The sequence below is a fragment of the Trachinotus anak genome, unplaced genomic scaffold, assembly GCF_046630095.1.
Source record: "Trachinotus anak isolate AG129_WGS33_773 ecotype Australia unplaced genomic scaffold, CSIRO_AGI_Tana_v1 ptg000007l, whole genome shotgun sequence".
Lineage (NCBI taxonomy): Eukaryota > Metazoa > Chordata > Actinopteri > Carangiformes > Carangidae > Trachinotus > Trachinotus anak.
In genome coordinates, this window is record NW_027273858.1 from 19,645,538 (window position 1) to 19,664,878 (window position 19,341).

The 19,341-nt window shown below is 41.6% G+C and overlaps 2 protein-coding genes across 2 annotated transcripts in view; one reads left to right on the plus strand and one right to left on the minus strand.

The window, feature by feature from the left end:
• Positions 1 to 6,659: 6,659 nt before the first annotated feature.
• LOC139623224 (placenta-specific protein 9-like) lies at positions 6,660 to 13,730 on the plus strand. Its single transcript, XM_071481272.1, has 3 exons — positions 6,660 to 6,966; positions 11,135 to 11,226; positions 11,697 to 13,730. The coding sequence occupies exons 1-3, from the start codon at positions 6,903 to 6,905 to the stop codon at positions 11,844 to 11,846; spliced, it is 306 nt and encodes a 101-aa protein (XP_071337373.1). The 5' UTR covers positions 6,660 to 6,902; the 3' UTR covers positions 11,847 to 13,730.
• LOC139623223 (serine/threonine-protein kinase 32C-like) overlaps positions 12,270 to 19,341 on the minus strand; it is a 75,305-nt gene continuing 68,233 nt past the window's right edge. The window contains exons 11-12 of the mRNA XM_071481271.1: positions 18,253 to 18,320; positions 12,270 to 16,714 (exon numbers count right to left, since the gene is read on the minus strand). Coding sequence (XP_071337372.1) covers positions 16,513 to 16,714; positions 18,253 to 18,320 — 270 coding nt within the window. The 3' untranslated portion in view covers positions 12,270 to 16,512. The remainder of the gene's footprint in view (positions 16,715 to 18,252; positions 18,321 to 19,341) is intronic.

Genomic DNA, 19,341 nt, shown 5'->3' on the forward strand with positions numbered 1-19,341 from the left:
GCACACCGTGGCTCTGGAGCATCTCTCCAGTAGCTTGGCCCCTCCCAGGTCTCTATTCCTGGGCCCAGACTGGGATTACTTCCCTTTTCTGTGACGTAGTGCTAATCAGACGGTCTAAGGAGATAGATGCAGACTTAGGGTTTATCTAGGGAGCAGTGATCTGGAGGCTCAACCACACAAAGGATACGAGGATATGGATGGAGGATCAGAAATGAAGGATTGGGGGTTGAGGGTAGCGGAAAGGGTAGAAGAGCAGGTTTGTGCCCAGAGCTTATTTCTGTGCCACCAAAATCTGCAAAAAAAGATTATTATCCTCATTTTTCAGATCTTGAGCCAAGATGCATTGTACTTTACCTCAAACTGCTCCCCTTGAGATACAGATGGGTGACAAATTGAAGTTTAAGCTTGAATAAATGAGTGGAGAAACATAGCAAATGCAAATGCTTCAACACAGGTGCACTGCACGGTACAATTAATCAATTAACATCCAGTCATGCTGTGGCATGTATAAAAATGCTGATCAGGCCCAGTTGATTCATATTTTGTAAGATGGCAAGAGGAAAAGATCTAAGAGACTTTGAAAGATGTGTCATTGTTGGGGCACAAATGGCAGGAGCTTCAGTCACAAAGACTGCTCAACTGATTAGTGCCTCAATAGCAACAGTGACTAAAGTGAAATCTGCATTCACATCTATGGGAAAGACATCAGTAAATAGGGTCAGAAATTGTGGTTGACAGCACACGTTTGATAAATGTGAAGAGCAACTGGTCCACATGTGACTGAGAATGTCAACGCAGAGCGTGTCAAGCAAGAGCAGTCCATTCAATTACATAGCAAGGGATATTATGGTAGTGTTGAAGTGCATAAACCCCTCATTACAAAGATAAATGCACATTTGAGACATTAGGCACTGATCTACAGAGATGTGGAGAGAAGTGATATGGTCAGATAAGTCATCCTTCCCCATATTCTCCACAAGTGGGCGAGTGCATGTGTAGCGAACACTGAGAGAATGGTACAGACCTGAATGCTTGACCCCTACAGTGAGGGGATCAGGTTGCTCTGTTATGCTGTGGGGAGCATTTTGCTGGCACAGTTAGGGTCCAATTGTCCCCTTAGAGGGAAGGGTTGCTGTAAATCAATACAAACTTGTTCTGAGTGATAACCTTTACACTACGATGAAACATTTCTATCCTGATGGGAGTGGTCTCTCCCAGGATGGCTATGACCCCATCCGTAAGATATAAAAGGTCACCAAATGGTTTGATGAGTATGAAAATGATCTGAATCTTATCTTATGGGCTTCAGTCACCAGATCTCAACCAAATTGAACCTAACATATTAGACAGTGCTCTCTACCACCATCATCAAAACACCAAATGAGGGAATATCTTTAGAAATAGTGATGTTCATCATTCCAGCAGAGTTCAGAGACTTGTATAATCAATGTCAATGAGCACTGAAACTGTTCTGGTGGCACAATACTTAACTAAGACATTTTACGCTGGTTTTTCCTTCAGTTTGTCATCAGTCTGTACATAGATGGCAATAGTAGATGATTTCATGCTCATCTGTCTGTATGTCAGTGTCTGAATCTGTAAGAAACTGAAATAGTGTGCTCTGGTAGAAGAGCAAGGCTTCCCTAGATAAATTTTAACAAGACAAACTGTACACGTAGTGTTCCTGAAGAGAGAGACAGGCTGCCAGCCGGACAGATAACAAAGACTTTAGGGAAAGTGGAGAAGAGGTAATTTGGCTGCTACCAGCACCTTGCAGGCAGTCCAGATCCTATGAGCTCTGACTGGATGTCCAACTTGTTCCTCAAATCTGAAATAAGTGATGGCAGCTTTTACAGGACAGGCTGCTTCAAGCTAATGAGTGTGCCCCAACTCAGATCACTACATGAATGTGTACCTATAATCAGAGATAATCCCTCTTGTAGACATGGCTCAAACAGCTTTTATGGGTAAATCTGTGTAGTGAAGGAATGTCACAAGTTTGACAGTCTAAAATTTTTCATTGTGATGTTGTTGTATTGACAAGATGACACACTTCTCAGTGTAGCAGACAGATACTGAATTTCCATTTTCCATGACATTTGTTATTGTAAATGCACATAGTCTGTAAGGGGTAGGGGCAAATGTAAAAAAGGGACAGCACTACCACCACACGTATGGCTAGTGCCTCAGTATGCTTCTGACACAGGAAGTGGTGGGACTACATCCTGCAGTTTTTGTAGTGGGCCATTATTCCCACTACAGTCCACAGTATACAACATGTTTGTTGCCCCACATCTGAGTGTGGCCATTTAAGGTGGATTTATAATCAGCACAAGGGGTGAGTCCTGCCATAGCTGCCTATATGGCATAAACGTTATTTATAGAGACCTGTTGACATCACTTCTATTAGTAATGTGTCACAAGTTGTGTAATTACTTTTTTCAATAATGAGCAGTGTGAAGGAATACAATTTCAAATCCAGTAATTACATGAAGTTAATAATCGCAGTAAATACATTACTGTCACATTTCGGTGTTGGCTTGTTCGCTGTCATATCAGGAGTTTGACTGAAGATTCAATTTGGTCTCTGTCTCTCTGATTGATCCTGGGAGGGTGAGTAACCCATTGTTTAGCGTCGGGATTCTGGACAGCTGTGTGCAGTCACCAAGGCTAAGCTATAGCTGCTGGATGGCCAGTAAATGCCTCCAAATTGTAGGGTGCCTGCTTGTCACACTGCTATGTCTTGTCTTGTGTATCTACATGTGTTGAATACAACAAACCAACATGTGGGTGGAGAGGATTTGGAGGTGTTCACAGTCACTGATAGAGCTGACAGCTGATTAACAAAATTAAAGTAACAAGAATTGTTATTACTGAATAAGAGACTAGATGACTGTGCCATCACAGTGTTTATGTTCATTCATTCAGCACTGATTGCAGTGACCAGAGGGTTTGCAGTCTGTTACTGAAAAGGAGAAGAGACTGAGAGTCTTTCTTCATCTTCACTCTCAACAAACTCCACCAGTATCAGAAACATGCAGCGGATAACACATATAGCCACTCACAATTCTTGCTGTCCCCACATGGCGTCTCCGTCAATGTTGTAGAGACAACCTGTAGTTACATTTTTGAGGGTGCACACGTCAGCTACAGCGCAGCCTACACATGTAGCTGCCATAGATACGACAGCCCCTTAATGCAGAAATATAAGTCCAGCTTTACAGCAGGTATAAACCCTTTGCCCTGACATGTGGTTAGACCACACATTACACATCTGGGTTGATTTCAAGCACACTGGACTCTTTACAGTTAGGGCTGGGGGTAATTTTACCCCAAAGCTTACACCATGAAGACAACTGGGCCAATCAGAGGGGCACATTTTTACAAGAGCATCTGTGATATTAGGGCATTAGGTTTGTGCCCCACTAGAACACAAACAAAAATGCCTTTTTTTAAATTTGATAAATAAATAAAAGGCCAATTTAGCCCTAAGAGCAAAGAGTGTGCGGTCACATCACCAACCCATGCATACTAAGCTGCTGGGATGCTCCTTCACAATGACTTACTGGATGGTCGAACATGTTTGGAAACTTTCTCCCTCCATGGTTTTTTGACTTGAATTTCCAAAACAAACAATCCGATATTCACACTCTCCTCAAGCCATGATTGGCCAGCTGTGTGGAAGTCAGAAAGAAGCCAAGGTGTGAACTTTTTTCTCTTGCCTTCTTTTTTCATTTATGACAAAACTATTTCTGTCATTTTTTGTGTGAACAACCAAGTGTAACACTGTGAATGTCCTTCAGGAGATACTGGCTGAAAGTGTGCTCTGTTACCTCCGTATTTAAGCGATAGCATATGGTTTAAAAACACAGCTTACAAACTAGCTCTGATCAAGCATAAACTGACCCTTAAGACAGTAATTTATTATAAGTAGTTGATTTTAAACAACTCTAAATCTAAGAGTAAGAAAGTTATTTATGGCACCTTTATGCAGCATCAAAGCATCACCATGCATCACACATAAAAGAATGTGAAAATTGGATAATAGGAACTTAATGATTATATTTTCAGCATAATTTCATATATAACGTTCTTTTCTTATCCATGAAATGTGGAACATTAGCCAGACAGCTGATGTTATTACACAATAGAAAATGCTCCAAACTAATGAGGCGTTTTCACTTAGGTTAGTGATGAGGATCTTAGTTTTGTCTGCAGAGCTCATAAATGTAGAACCATTGAAAGAAAAGTAATATCAACACTGAATAGAAAAAAAAAAACATCTTCACACTTTGGATGCTAAATATACAGTTTGTATGTGATGAGGTGTCCACCGGACAGTCGTCATATCTACTGGACTGGCGTCATATAGTGAATAAGCTGAAAACTTCCTGCTGATAGTTTCTGTAAGTACAGCACATCCACAATAGGATTAGGGCACAGTCAAAGGAAACCAAAGGTCAACTAACAACTTGTCTGAAAAGCAGAGGGTGGAGGTTTGTTTCCTTTGATGTAGTAACACACACACACACAACCACACACATCACCCAAATCAGATTTATCTCCTTAGAAAGGAACAGGAAGCCAGCGTACGCCCAGCGGCGGACAGGTACAGAGAGCTGAGCTCACTTCCTGGCAACAAGAGGGTTTAGTGAGGTCCATGTTCGGGTGAGGATAACAGGCAGACTGAGTAAAATGATGACGGCCAGCACTGAGGCTCTGCTTCATCTTTCCATGCTTGTGAGGACATTTGGTCATCGTAACTGCAGTGAACAAAACAAGCAGACATATAGACAGCAGAAAGACAAGGAGTGGACAGAAATAGATGGCGAGAAGGTGACCCTGCCCCCAGCAGTCTGTCACACCACAGATCAGCGTGACGCCGGCTGACGGGATCCCATGATCCTCTGGCTCTGTGTTCCTGCAGACGCTCTGTGCCTCAGCATGTGTCTGCTGGTCAGACTTGAACTAACATTCAATACCTGCATGAACTTTGACACACATTAATATAATACTTTTTACAGCTCGCTCTCACAGAGTCTGAGGGGATTTCTGAGACTGATTTATGTGATATTGAAATTTATATGACAAATTCCTGTGAGATTAATTTGATATTTGTTTGCATGACAACTTGTCAGCTCTGTACTCGCTGAGCAGCCTGAAAACAGGAATATGTAGCACAGACTACATGCTGTTAAACAAGTCGTCTTAATAAAAACGATGTGCAATTTAAATAGTATTTTTGATATATCTGATGTAAAAACTATTTCATGGAGTACATTTTAGGATAAATGTATGTTATGTTGTGTAAATCCCATTAATTATGTTATACTAATACTTCCCATTTAACATCAATAACCCAATTTTCTTATTGTGCATGTTTTAATTAGTCCCTAACGATGTAACGTAATGCTGACCTTATTATATTTTTACTAACATTACGACTCTCTTTTTACTCTTGCCCTGCATTCTCATGAACTGTTTCAATATATTTTCTATTTTGTTATATAACATCCGGGGATTACAGATGAAAAATCTCCACTTCACCAACTCTGCAATAATATAATAACAAGTACATTTCTTTGATATAAATAATTCATAACACACATGGGAGAGTGAAAGAGCTCTCTGGCTTTTGAGATGATCCACTGGGGAAAAACTAATATGTTGATTTTTCTATTAAATATTGTAAATGTGAAAATGTAGTTAAATCCTCCGACTGTGTCACATTAGAAAAACATTTCTTTCTTGTGTGAAGTTTAGCGAATCAAATCCATTCTGACAGTATGAAATTATTATTCTTTTACGTGTGTCACTTCAAATGGGATTTTAATATTTTCTTCTTTTTTTTTTTTTGCCTAAGAGGATAAATGAGTTTCCACAGACTTTAGTAAAACTTCAGTATAAATCAGTAGTTAACTTCATACCCACAGTAATTCTTGGCACATAACAGTTTGTTTTTCTGTATTTCTCTTTGTTTCCATCTATCTATCTGTCCTCCAACTCTCTTCTCTCCTTTCTTCATTGATCCCTTCTTCACTTTTCCTCCAGTTTTGTTTTCTGCTGCTTAACCTGTAGATCTGCTTAAGAGACAAGTGAGCAAAGCACGAGGCTGAAGACGGGCTGGCTTAACGAAGATGACCGTGTTTACTACGTAACAGTCTTGGCTGTCTCTGAGTGTAATTGTGTGTGTGTGGGGGAAGGTGTGTGAGTCACTCAGACATCGAGGGAGAAGTCAGTGGGAATAACAGGAACCAATCAATGCGATTATAAAGGCCATTCTCTGCTGCTGAATTGATTTTGATTCGTCAGACTTCCTGCTGAATGGAAACATTGGCTGATTTTCCCAGAAAAAGCTTGGCAGCCCCAGAATCCTTTTATTATTCTCCTGCTCTTACTGAAAAATACAGTTATAATAATGAAACAAAAACAACTGAGAGCTTGTCTGCATCAGTCGAACGCCTAAAACGTCCTGATCATTGCTCTTTAATCAAATCAAATGCGAACAAGAAAACACCAGTGACCACAAGCACAGCACAAAAGTTACACCACATCCCCTCTTTATGACCGCTCTGTCTGTAGCTGCTCTGGGATCTGAGTCCCCTCCCCAGTACATCCCTCCCACCCCTTCCCAGATACTGAGCTTTTTGTTCTGCATCTAATGTTTTCATTAGGAAACTGGGCGCAACCAAGTCAGGGAGGGAAGGATTCGAGAGCAAGAGAGCGAGCACAGGGACAGGGGGAGACTTCAGGAGGAGAGCAAATCACTTGGTTTTTAGTCTGGTTGTGAATTAGAGGAGCTCTCCCTCTTTCTCTCACCCGCTGTTTGTTTTCTCTCTCTCTCTCTCTCTCTCTCTCTCTCTCTTCGTCACCAGCTGCTCATCAGGTTTCACCTCCTCACTATGATCCGCCCCCCCACCTCCTCGATCGGACTCCTCCTCCTCCTGATTGGCTACACTGCAGCAGGTAAGAGAGCTGGGTGGGGTCTGGAGCAGGGAGGGTAGAGGGGTCACAGGTCAAGACAGGACGGTCCACACAGCTGGGGAAGCAGCTAACGCTTCAGTGTTTGATATGTTGATTCACTAACAGATGATTTATCAATCAGTAACCCTTCCATACATTTTATTTTAGTTGCATGGTATAATGTGTGTGTGTGTGTAGATGGTTGCATGAACACACATGAAGCTGAATTGACATCATGACTGTACACACACACACATACATACATGTGGGTCCGTGTGTGTTCAGGGTTTTGCCAGCACATCTGTTACTAATTTAACTGCAGCTCTGGCTGCACATAATCTAATATACTGTCAGCAGAGTTTCAACCAGTCACTCTTCCCTTCATCTATCATGTTCATCTTCCTGCCTCTGAGCCGTGTTTGTAGCTTTGTTTACCAGCGTTACTATAATCCAGTGGAAATTCACAGAAATGTGGGCCAGTCCTCCAGAGCCAGATCTGTGAGTGACGGCCTCGAGTGTGAATTACACTGACATCATACTGCAAGAATGGCCAACTGCAGGGAGCATACGCACACCATCACGCATACTTAACAATACACCAAGCTATTTGCCTCATTTTATTGCCATCAGTTTCAATTTGACCTTACCTGGATAAAATAGTTTGTGTTTGATTCTCCGTGTCTTGAAAAAGGTATGGTGACTCTACTGGTCCCACATATGTTATATGTGACTCCAAAAGAATGGACTTACAGTGAAAACAAGTGTAGAAGAAAAAAGAGAAAAGGCAAAAGTTTTCTAAGACATTTGAATTCAGCTTGTTTATGCTGAAAACTGCAGGTGTAAAAGCCAGAAAACAGGTTTAAATGTTGCAAAATTTTAAAATGGTTGAAGATGACTTCAGCTCGAGCTAAAAGGAGCTGACATGAAGCTACAGTTTAACCACTGCAGTGATCTGAGGATTCAGGTCTGAACTACACTACAGAAGCTTCAGTCGAACTGTCAGTCATCATGTAAGAAATTATATCATCTGAACTTTAGGTTAACGTGAAGCCCTGAGGCTGAAGTGTGTGTGAAGACCTTGAGGTATAAGAGCTCGTTTGGTATTTCGCCTCATATGCAGGTTTTTCGCTGTATATATTCAAGCAGGGAGACATGCATGTGGATGCACGTACAGGGTTTTATTCTTTATTGTTCGTAAACCACCTGTGTTTTCCATCGGCATCTGTCGGGCCAGAGCTTGGTTTGCATGAACACTGGTGTGGTGCACTAACTCCTCAGTTCTGCACTCAACTGAACTGAACTCGCTCTCTCCTGCAGAGAGGCTGTGTCAGTGCACGAACCCCCTAAGAAAAAAACAAACTGCACATACATTCAACACACACACACACACACACACACACACACACACACACACACACACCAGCACGCAGTGGTTCACCTTTGTCATTGGGTGGAGTCAGTGAGTTAGATCATCATATCTATGTTTGCTTTTCCTGTGGTGTGTGTTTCCTTGGAGTATGTGTAGGGGGGTTGAGGGGAGTTGGGGGGGAGGGTCACTATGTGATTTCTCCACCTCCTGGAACAGCTCTGACAGAGGAAAAAAAGTTTTCATATGAGCAAAAGCCAACACAAACATGAACAAATGCCTTCTCGCTGTTTGGAAACAGACTGGCGATAATATAACATCTCAGCCACACTAATGGCAGCTGCAGTTTATTACACACACTTCGCTCTTTTCATAACGGCTCTGCCAGACTCGGTGGGTGAGACATTCACCATGAACATCAGCTCGTAACTCTCTGCTGCGCGTTTTTCCCTCCTAAAGAGCAGGATGTGCTGTGTACACACGCTGATCACACAAACACACACTGACACTTCGATGGGAGCACAGCTGTGGTTTTGGGAGGGATTTGAGAGACCCTTTTTTTTCCTTCGTTGTTGTCGTTGTTGCTGATCTGGAAACCAGCAGCACATTCTGCCACAGCTGAGGATTGTGGTTGTTGTGCAATGCAACAACAGAAACCACCATTTTGACGACTCAGAAATCTGATTTTACCTCCAGATCCTGTGCAGGAAATATTCATGTCTTTTGCAGACTTCTTCATGCAGCAGACTGAGATCAACCAAACCTTCATCACTGACATCTGCCCCGTCTGCTCAGTGAGAAAATCTGATGAAGTCACTGTACCTTTCATTCATCTGTCGCTCTTTCTTGGCCTGTTTCCTGCATGTAGTGAACCTGGCGCCCCTCCGGCCTGCGTAATGGAGCTTGTAAAATGTTTCCATGGGATATCGCTGTAAAATTAAGGCAGCCTGATGCTCAGGCACGGCTGTACATGAAGGGGCAGTGTGCAGAATAAGATATGGGAATCATTTCTGGCTGACTCTGCTGGCACAGCCTTTATTGTGTAAGGAACAAAAGAGTCTGTAGTGGACTAAAGGGCTTGTTAAGGTGGATAATGTTTGCATTCTAAATGTCCATTAATAAAAGCAAACTGTCTCTTTTTTTCTTTTTTTTTTAGTTCATGTCAGATGTGAATGTGGTGAAGTTCACAGCTGTAAACCTGAGGAAAAGCAGCAGTCTGTGTTTATTTGACAGCAGACTGAATGCCTGGTGTTTTTGTTCTAAAACGAATATTTCCATAAGACCATGTGAAGTTCCAGAGAGGACAAACTGAGCAACACAGAGACATGAGATGGTAGGAAAAGGTTCAGACAGAAAGCTTAAAAGTTGATCTTTCGCGCTCAAACAAGGGTCCAACATGATTAGCTGTCAATCAAAAAAATGAGGATTTTAACCTGAAGAGAGTGGGTGAAGAAAAGTGGTTTTAGGATTCAGAGTTTAGGTTTCCACAGATGGAAAGAGCTCAAGGTATCATGGCCTCACTGGAGGGTACCAGCACTTTGGATGCTGGTTATAAAAGAAAACTTCAAGATGCGGTATAAAGTGTTTTTGCAAAGATTCAGCTCTTAACTATGTTTTTCCATTAAAAAGGTGAAAGCACATCCTTGTTTGGTCGCTGGTGAGCAGCCACAGTATGAGAGGAATGATACAGACATAACCCTCATCCTGCAGAGGGAAACTAACGCAGCTATGGCATCATTAATGTTCAATAACAAAACTTGCTCTCGGGCGTTAGCTGTCTGTAAACACTCCAAATGTTTTATCGAATTAACAGAGACAGCGCAGCCGCCAGCATTCGGGAAATGAATGAGAAGTTTGCTCATTTAAAAAGTACAAATGCTATGAATGGGAGCTTGGCCTGTGGCCACTGAGAAGGTGTTAGAGAATGGGAGCCGGGTCCTGCGAGAGAACGGAGGGCGTCCCCTCAAATATGTCGGCTTCAAAGAGAAACAGATAATTGGAAACATCACTGTGAGGGGGAAAACGGCTCGAACAATGCATGTGGCCCCTCCCCACCCAGCTGAGGTGAACTCACACCAAGAGCGATAGGCTGTTCTTTCCTTGTGCTGACTGTTGCACAGTTTATTGTCCTCTTAAACACCACGTAAGAAAGGCAGATACCTCTCCTGCTACTAGGAGAGAATAACAAAACACACGGTTTCAAACAGTAGATTTCCTTTTGTTGGTCTGAAGACTACATTTCACAGCATTGAGAGCGATGTTTGCAGTGTTTTTATTTCTCACATTTTTCTTGTATTGTTGTAGTTTCACATTTTGCTCATACTGTTCACTGTGAAAACTAAAAGTGCCCTGAGTATCCAACATGATACTCAAGGAACTTCAAAATATATTTGAGGTGCCTCAAGAACCTTGATGAGGTTACTCAAATATCCAACTGAGTAATTGGTTACTCAATTAACTTAAAAATACATTAAAGGTGCTGGAGGTAACTATTCTATAGGATGAGGTTCCTGGAAGAACCCTCAAAGAACCTTTTCTTCATGTCACAGCATCTGGAAGAACCTTTTTTAATTTGTGTGAGTCCTCGAGCACCTTGGAAGGTCCCTATAAAATCCAGTTTCTAAAAAGGTTCCTCTAACAACCCTGGACCTTTAGGCTTTCTTGCTGCTCTCACATGTGTCCACTAAATATGTTGTTTAATGTTTTCTGTCTTCCAGAATAGGTTGGACTTTAACATGTGTGTGTGCTTCATACTGTACTGTATGCTCTATGTCCACTCAGATATATCATCCATTCCGTTTTCAGGTCCTGAGCCTGACCTGCGGACCCGAGCGGTGCGTTCAAGCCCCTGTCAGGAGCACATAAACCTTCACAGCCGCCTGGATGTAGTGGAGAAGGTGCTGTTTCCAAACCACCCTCATACTCAGCCCTCAGCGGTTTGAAGCCACCAGGATTCAGGATGTGTTTTCTTCCTGATGTCAAATTCATTATTAAATGTCAGCTGCTTCTCCATCTGAGACTGACAAAAAAAAAAAAAAGAAATCAGCCTTTCCTTTCAAGCATGAGATGTCGACAAAGCCGAGGCTCAGCATGGCTCACCACCGCCTCCAGTCTTACACTTATTGTGTAAAAAATCTCCATGATTTCTCAGCTCTTTCCAAAACACTGATGAGTCTCCACATTCACCTCATTTGACAAAGCCCAGACTTACTGTTACCTTACCTTACTCACTGTTTTGGGCAGCTGTAATATTCATATGAATAAGTCGGTCCATTATTCATGAGTGATGATTCTATTATTCATACTACAACTTATTAATGTATTATTCATATGTCAGCCACACAAATATGTCTTCTGTCTCCTGCAGAAGGTGGAGGAGACCGTGGAGAAGCTGGAGGTTGAGCTTGCTTCTCTCCTTGATGCCATTGAAGCCCCAAAGTGGCGTCCCCTGTTGGACAATACAGGAAAGACAACTGTGGACATCCTGGAGGACCCAGGGCAGAGGGGCCAGTATTAAACTAACCAGACACCCATGGAGGAGGGACTCCAAAAAGGCTCTTGAACTTGGACTTTGAAGGATTAAATCTGTTCCCACATTTTTTTTTAGAAATTGTATAGCTACATCTGTCTGTGTATCAAATGAAGTTTGTATCTGAGACGAGGAGGCAGCTCTTTGCACAAAGCCGAGTCTATCTGCATTATTTATTCATACTAATCCTGTGACAGCCTCGTCTCTTCTCCAGCCTTAGATTCAGTCCCAGATTCTAACCCCCTGCAGTCAATAGTGGCATATCTCATGTTTACAATGCCATTCAAAGAGATTAATTCACTCTGGACGTCCCTGCTCAGTCAATTCCCACTCCTGCTCTCCATCGCCCTCTACTGTCTACTGATGTGCCCTTGATGCCGTTTCTAAGTGGAAATGACAAAGACACAGATGTAAAATTACTGGAAGGAGTTTTATTTCTTTATCAAAGCAGTTAAAGCAGCATGTTTTAAACACACAGAGCAGTTTTAGTTGGTACAGTAACAAGGCTTTCACTGATTCCCTGCAAAAAATCCTGCAGCACAAGAACATTATGCAAAATAGGTTCACAAGGAGGAAAAGAGTGGCGTAAATCACATCTTCTTCTTGATTCGTTTTCTCAACAGGGCACCGAGTTTCAAACTGTATCCACAGAGGTAAGACATCTACAGTATGGTACGCCTCGAGAGCAACCACCAATCAGGAAACGCTTGAATAGGAGACATGCTGTTGCTGGTCAAACACTAGCACAATGCCTTTTTTTTGAAACACCTAACAGCATCCAGAACATTAACACACAAAGAAACATGTCGGTAGGGTTTGCAAGCACGGTCCAATTAGGAATGATCACTGATATCAAGGAACAAATGCCAAAACTGCAGATTAGTATTGTAACTTAGAGAAAAGCTACACTTAAATTAAATCAGTTTTTATCCATTTACAAATGATTAACATATAATTACACATCCACTTCAAGCCTATGTTGATTCTGATGGAGTGTAGGCTCATTAATGAGTCTTAGAAATAACTGAGCTGAGCTTTTCCACAAATGGAGACATTCAGTGTTTTAATAATGCAGCAAATTCTGTGATGGGGTGAAGTGAAAACCTGCCCCACTTCCAATTTCTTCTTCCTTTGCTGCAGAGACAATAACGCAACACTTAACCCACAACAGAGCATCACACAGAGCTGCCGACCTCATTCCACTCATACAGCAAGGGTACGAGCCTGTATACTTGAACGGAACATTAAGACAACCTACAAGATGCCAAAAGGTACTGCATATCATCTAAAAATATCATGCCGTCCATATAACACTGCAGATTATAGGTTTTTGTACAGTTTAAAGTTCACAAAACTCACTGTCCAGAAACAGTCACGCATGTCAGTTATACTTTGATTTGGACTGTGTCAATAATCAGGTGAGTATCGAGGTATGCTATTACCAAAAGCTTGTGCATGCACAAATCAGCCGGTAAGGCTCAAGCTCAAGGCTTTGGCAAAAACAGGCTTATACTGTAAAGGTACATGCAAAAAAAGCACAGGGCTTGATACTATTAAATTCATCATATATTTTGGCGAACTTGGAAGATGCCACTTTATATCCCTTTAAAGAAGCTTCTTAATCTAATCATAATGTATAGCGTTCAAAGAAATAGTTCTACATTCTGGGAAGTACACTTCTCTGCTTTGTTTCTGAGGCTGATGGATGAGAAGGTTGATGCCTCTGATGCTGTCGACTGACAAGAGGCCTCCATCAAACTAACATTAAGACAGTATTACTACATTATTACAGTGCTACAATATTATATAGATCATCATTTGCTGTACATTTGATCATGTTATGACTTTTCATTAAAAAATGTAAAATGGTTACATCAGAGCCCTGTTTGATCCTCTGGTTACACTCTACCGTGAGATGATTATTACTACCATTCAGTTTATTGTCATCTTATTTAAATAAAAATGTGCTGGAGCTCTGCCTTTTTCATCATCTACATTGGCCCTGAGAGCTCAATGCACTGCAACTTAAAACAAAAAACACAAACAACTTCAGAAAAGTTTTAACTTCATAAGTCATAAACCACTGAACAAGAACTGCATTACAAGCAAGTTCATCATGTTTTTGTGTTCCCTGAGAACACTTCCACTGTCATTTGTTCTACTTTCAGCACCTTTCTGTATTTGCTTGTGTTGTGAGTATTTGCGGCACATGTGTTGTGAACTTTCTGAAGATGTTTTCTGAATGTGTTTGTGTTCTGTCTATGTACATGTGTTTTTTGAAGTTGCAGTGCATTCAGCTCTGGGGGCCAATGTAATTATCAGATCTTTGGCCATTATTTTACTGGGCACCCCTCAAACTTACACCCAATCCAGAAATGATAAACTAACTTATGAAGGCTGCTGAGAGCACTCACAACTGTGTTGCCCAGCTGGCAAGAGCACTATGTAAATTAAGTCTACTGATGCCTTCGGCTGCCTCCGTCTTTCTCGTGCCTCACAGTCCCTTGAGAGTCTCCTGGAGCAGCGAGCCTGGCACTCTGCAAAGTTCAGTCTCCACCTACCACAGCACTTCATCTCAAAACTGATCACACTGTATCTAATATTTTAAAATCTGGTCACAATTAAAATCTATAATTTAGAGCAAATTACCTGCTGTAATTATGACTCGATGGAGAACACTTCTTTCATCCATCCAAGACTTCTGTGCAGTGTATCTGGAAGTGTACTGCTCCTGGCTGTTATTTGGCAAATAGATCATGTGAATTCCCCTGTTACATCACTGATTGTGTTTGGATTGAACACACTAGATAGAACGTGTTAATTAGTTAGCTTATGGGTCCTGGTGAGTGGATTTTTTTAAACTGCTTCCTGCTTTTCCTCTGCCTTCGGTCTTTATGCTAAGCTAAGCTAACTGCCTCTTAGCCCCAGCTCTGTTGTTGGAGCAGTGGTATCAAACTTCTCATTTCATTCTTGTAAAGACAGCAAACAGGCGTACTTCCCAAAACTTACTCTGAGGTCTACCCCCTTATCTGAAATATATACTTTATACATCATCACAACATTATTGTATAAATGATAGTATTTTTTCACTTGCAGAAGGAACATTGACTTGATGTTATACTGGGAAAAAGAGACATACATTCACACACTCAAAGTTCCTTAGAAATGGTTATGCAAATGGTAGAAAAGCTTTGGCATATTTTGCCTACAAGTTGTGCCTGCACACTTGGAAAGAAGAGAAGAATGAAGCAGTGCAAAGCTTCACACGGCTCTTCCTTTAGTTTATATGTTATATGCAGTCCCACATAAAACTGTGGCGAGTTTAATTACCCTACACTGTATGCTATTTACATGGTTTTCATTTTATTAGGCCTTAGGGTTTTAAGGTGGACTTTTGCTACATGTTCCCAGTTGTTGAGACTGAGATTGATGGTGCCACCTTAAATGTACCACTATCGCGATGACAGTTATAGACTAGTTCATCTATACAATTTGAAGTTCCAACAGGGCACAGCTACACATTTAAGTACAGCCCCAAAACAAACTCTACGGGGAGATGATATTTATACTAACCAAGCACTTAAAGAGACGATGACGTCCAGTGAAGCAAACAGAGCTTTCTAATAGATTATTTAAGGATGTGATTGTTGCTGATTGGTATTTATTCCCCAGAGCAGAGTTGATGGATGCTCTTTAAATCCGAGCATGGTGCAGGACTAAAATACTACATCTTGGTGACCATTACAAACACAGTGACAAGCGAAACCTTTCATTATGATTGCACTGATTTCCCATAAATTACCGTACCTTGTCATTCTAACAAAGCTTGGAAAAGGAATAGTTGGCTAACGCTATAAGAGGGAAATCACTCTGGTCTATAATGCATCCATGGCTACAATGTGATTAACAAATACTGATAATCAGGCACCACTTTAAACAGGTTTACAACATGAAACCAGCCACACCGTGTGGCCGACTGAACACAGCCATGAACACTTACTGTAACAGTGCCTCAGAAAGGTGTTGCAACAGGAGGAAGGCGCTCCAGGAGAGGATGACAAACTATTTTTCCAAATTAGGGCACACATTACATGAGAGAGGCTGAGGGGAAGAGTGAACTGAAGACACAAGCAATAACATAAACTGAGTGCCTGCATGTGCTGAATAATTCAGTCGTCCCACATCGGATTTTGAACAGGAAGGCTGAGAGGGGAGGCGCCTCCGCCAAAACCACCAACCCCACAAAAAAACGTAGACTGCTATTGCTCGGGATGTCATCATGCTCGTGGAGGTCTCTGCTCCTGAACAACACCTCCTATTAAGTGATACCTTATTTGTCATGCTATACTGTAACATTGCATAGAAGTTAGAGCTTACTCTAGGGTGGACAGATACAGTAGGTGGGGACTCTCTGGAAATCTGCTTCATTCATGCCTTACCGGAAGGATGCTACAAAAAGAAAAAGAAAAAAAAAAAGATATAGGAAATGGTGGGAGCCATTTTAGGTCCTGCTGTGCTTCAAATAGCCCTGCTGTGCGTTTTCCTCCACTCCTAGCTACAATACAGGAGAGAGGTGGGAACGTATCTATCGGCATGGCACAAACACTGCAGCAGCCAGAGAGACCTGCGATCGTCACTGTGAGGCGATGTGGTGCTAGCAGCTGCCAGGGGAGGAGCAGACCGAGCCGCACATGCTCAGCTTGGAAGAGGTTTCGGGCTCCGGCTCAGGACCGGGTTCGGGTTCTGGCTCGGGCACGTCATCGTCAGTGGCCCCGGCTTCGGCATCTCTGTCCCCATCTCCACTGGCATCATCGCCCCCAGCCTCTGACTGACCCTCCTCCTGACGCTTTTTCAACCTGACACAGAGAAACAGATATTGTCTTATGAATATGAGCATTAATGTGTGTTTCCTGTACACAAACCATATGTAAACCTCTTAATCTAATTCTAATTTAAACCTTGAACTCCTTCTGGAGGAGATGGCAGCCAAAATATTCTCTTGTTTTTAATATTCTCCTATTTTTGTGACCAGATCTGCTCCTCAGAAATGTGGCAGAGTCAAACCCACACATGCAGAAACACACAGCTAGTAGTTGGATGTAATGAGAGGCCTTGAGTTTATAAAATGGTGCTCCTCTGTGCTCTGTTTAACTCTAGATATTATGGCCTCCATTATAAATAGAAGTAGACTGCCATTAATTAGAGCAATAGGATATAATAAGACATTTCCCACACAGAAGGATTTCAGTAATGTTGCAGTGGCAGGACCTGTTCAATAATAGATGAGGCAATAATTTAGGGCAGCACTGAACCAATATTTCTCCCTTTACATTGCAGAGAGAACACATATTCTATAATAAAGTAGATATGGACCTCGTCCTCTTTATTTATGATGTACTGTGTGTATTTTACTAACATACAAAAGATAAGATGTATAATATTTAGCCACAGCAGGGTGGTCTCTTTAAAGCCTTTTGTCGTCTTTGATTTACATATCCCAGTCATTTCATTAATTCGTTGGGCTGTCACACAGGTTTGGAGGAATATGCAACGCTCTCCTCTGAGCTGGATGTCTTCCTGTCCCAGTGACTTTATCATGATACACTACACACTCTGTGGTTTTGATTCATAGTGGAGATAAATTAGTATTTGCGGTGCTTCTTCACAAAGTTCCTAACTTTCCTCATCTGCTGATCCCTCAGCAATTTCACACAGCAGTGACGCCTCAGGTACGTTCAGCGTTAGCTCCATTAATCCATGTTAGTCCCAGTCATGGTTTAAGTGCAGGTGACAGTGAGGGAAATGTTTTCCCTCAACTCTTCATTAAAAACAAACAATATTAATGGAGTTTGTTATTAAAGAAAAATACAGTTATATTAAAAATTAGGCTTTATTTTAATAGATTTGATCATCATTTCTTGCAGTTGTGATAATATTGTACTCCCCATAATAACTGCTGAGATTTGGGAACACATCAGTGAAGATAAGGAAATTAGCAAAGTCTGATAGGACAGGAAGCATGAGCGGTCAGACAATCGCACATCAAACCCTCAGGTCAGCCAGACTCATTTGGAAGAGAAAACAATGGCAAATGTTAATATTATTACCCAAACTCTCCATGGTGAGCATCCACTTCTGAGTTCAACTTTGACCCACTGCACTTACCATGGTATTGAACTCAGCACTTATTGTTGTTGGCCTCCAACAGAAGCCACATTTTATTTGTTTAAACGGTAAATGAAGCATACTATTACTGTAATATTTTGCCATTTTGCAATTGGTCTAACGAGATAATTATTTTCTGGCTGTGCTGCTTTCTATCTGTAGAATGACTAAACAGGAAACTCTGCTTTTAGCTCGTATTATAGATGGTCTGCTGCTTTTGCGCTCTTACCTCTCACGGTTGAAGATCATGAACTCTTGCTGCACCACTTCAAGGCACTCCTGTAGGTAGTCATTCTCCTGCAGGCAGTCAGCAGAGCAAACATCCTGCTCATCATCATCATCTTCCACATCATCAACCTCATTACCATCATCAAAAACTACAGAGAGAACGTGAATCAGTCAAACGCATGACCTCGGAGGTAAAAACATCCTTTTCCTCACTGCTTTTTTTTCCCCCTTCATTGCTCTTTTAAAACAAGTTATGAATTGCTTGTGAGCCCCCCTTAAACTGGATGTTTGGCCCGAGACGAAAATAGAAGCTCATATTTCCGAAAGCACTTGAGGCCATGACAACAGCACTGAAGGCTTCATAATTTAATAATCTTGGTAATAACGCAGTATGAGCGCACACACACACACACACACACACACACACACACAGAGACCAAGTCTCATAACCCTGCTATTGTTAGAGGTGCACACTCCTTGCACATGCTGATCAACGCTGATAAAACACACACACACACACACACACACACACACACACACACACACACACACACACACACACACACACACACACACACACACACACACACACACACACACTCAGGGCTGACGTTAATAACACTGATGTCATGATGACTGTCTGATGGGAACAGGCTGTTTCTCATAAATACAGAGAGGATATCTCCAGTCTGTGGTAAATAATGTCTCAATCAAACAGAGCGAAGCAGGAGAGAGAAAGAGACTCCAGTTAATCCTCCTGGTTTCAGCAGACACAGGGCACATCAGGACAGGCCCAGGCTTCAGAAATGTGTCTGATGACTTCTCTTTCATTTCACAGTTCTTTTGTGACTGTTATACTCTACTGTAATATTAGTTTTTCCATTGTCTGTTTTTAAAAAACAGTAAATACGATTGAAATAAATACTAAACTACTGAAACTAAGCGTGAGTTTCATTATTGGTTCAACCTTTAGACTATAAAAATTCAGCAAATAGCAAAAAATAGGTCATCAAGATTTCTCAGAACCCAAGGTGGTGTTTTCCAATACAAACAGTCCAAAACACAGGGTTATAAAATTGATATTGAACAG

Bases quoted from the DNA above. Each gene is read 5' to 3' on its own strand.
- LOC139623224 (XM_071481272.1), top strand. From the start codon at position 6,903: ATGATCCGCCCCCCCACCTCCTCGATCGGACTCCTCCTCCTCCTGATT. The intron at 6,967-11,134 runs GTAAGAGAGCTG...TTCCGTTTTCAG, and splicing joins GATTGGCTACACTGCAGCAG to GTCCTGAGCCTGACCTGCGG. The intron at 11,227-11,696 runs GTGCTGTTTCCA...TGTCTCCTGCAG, and splicing joins GCCTGGATGTAGTGGAGAAG to AAGGTGGAGGAGACCGTGGA.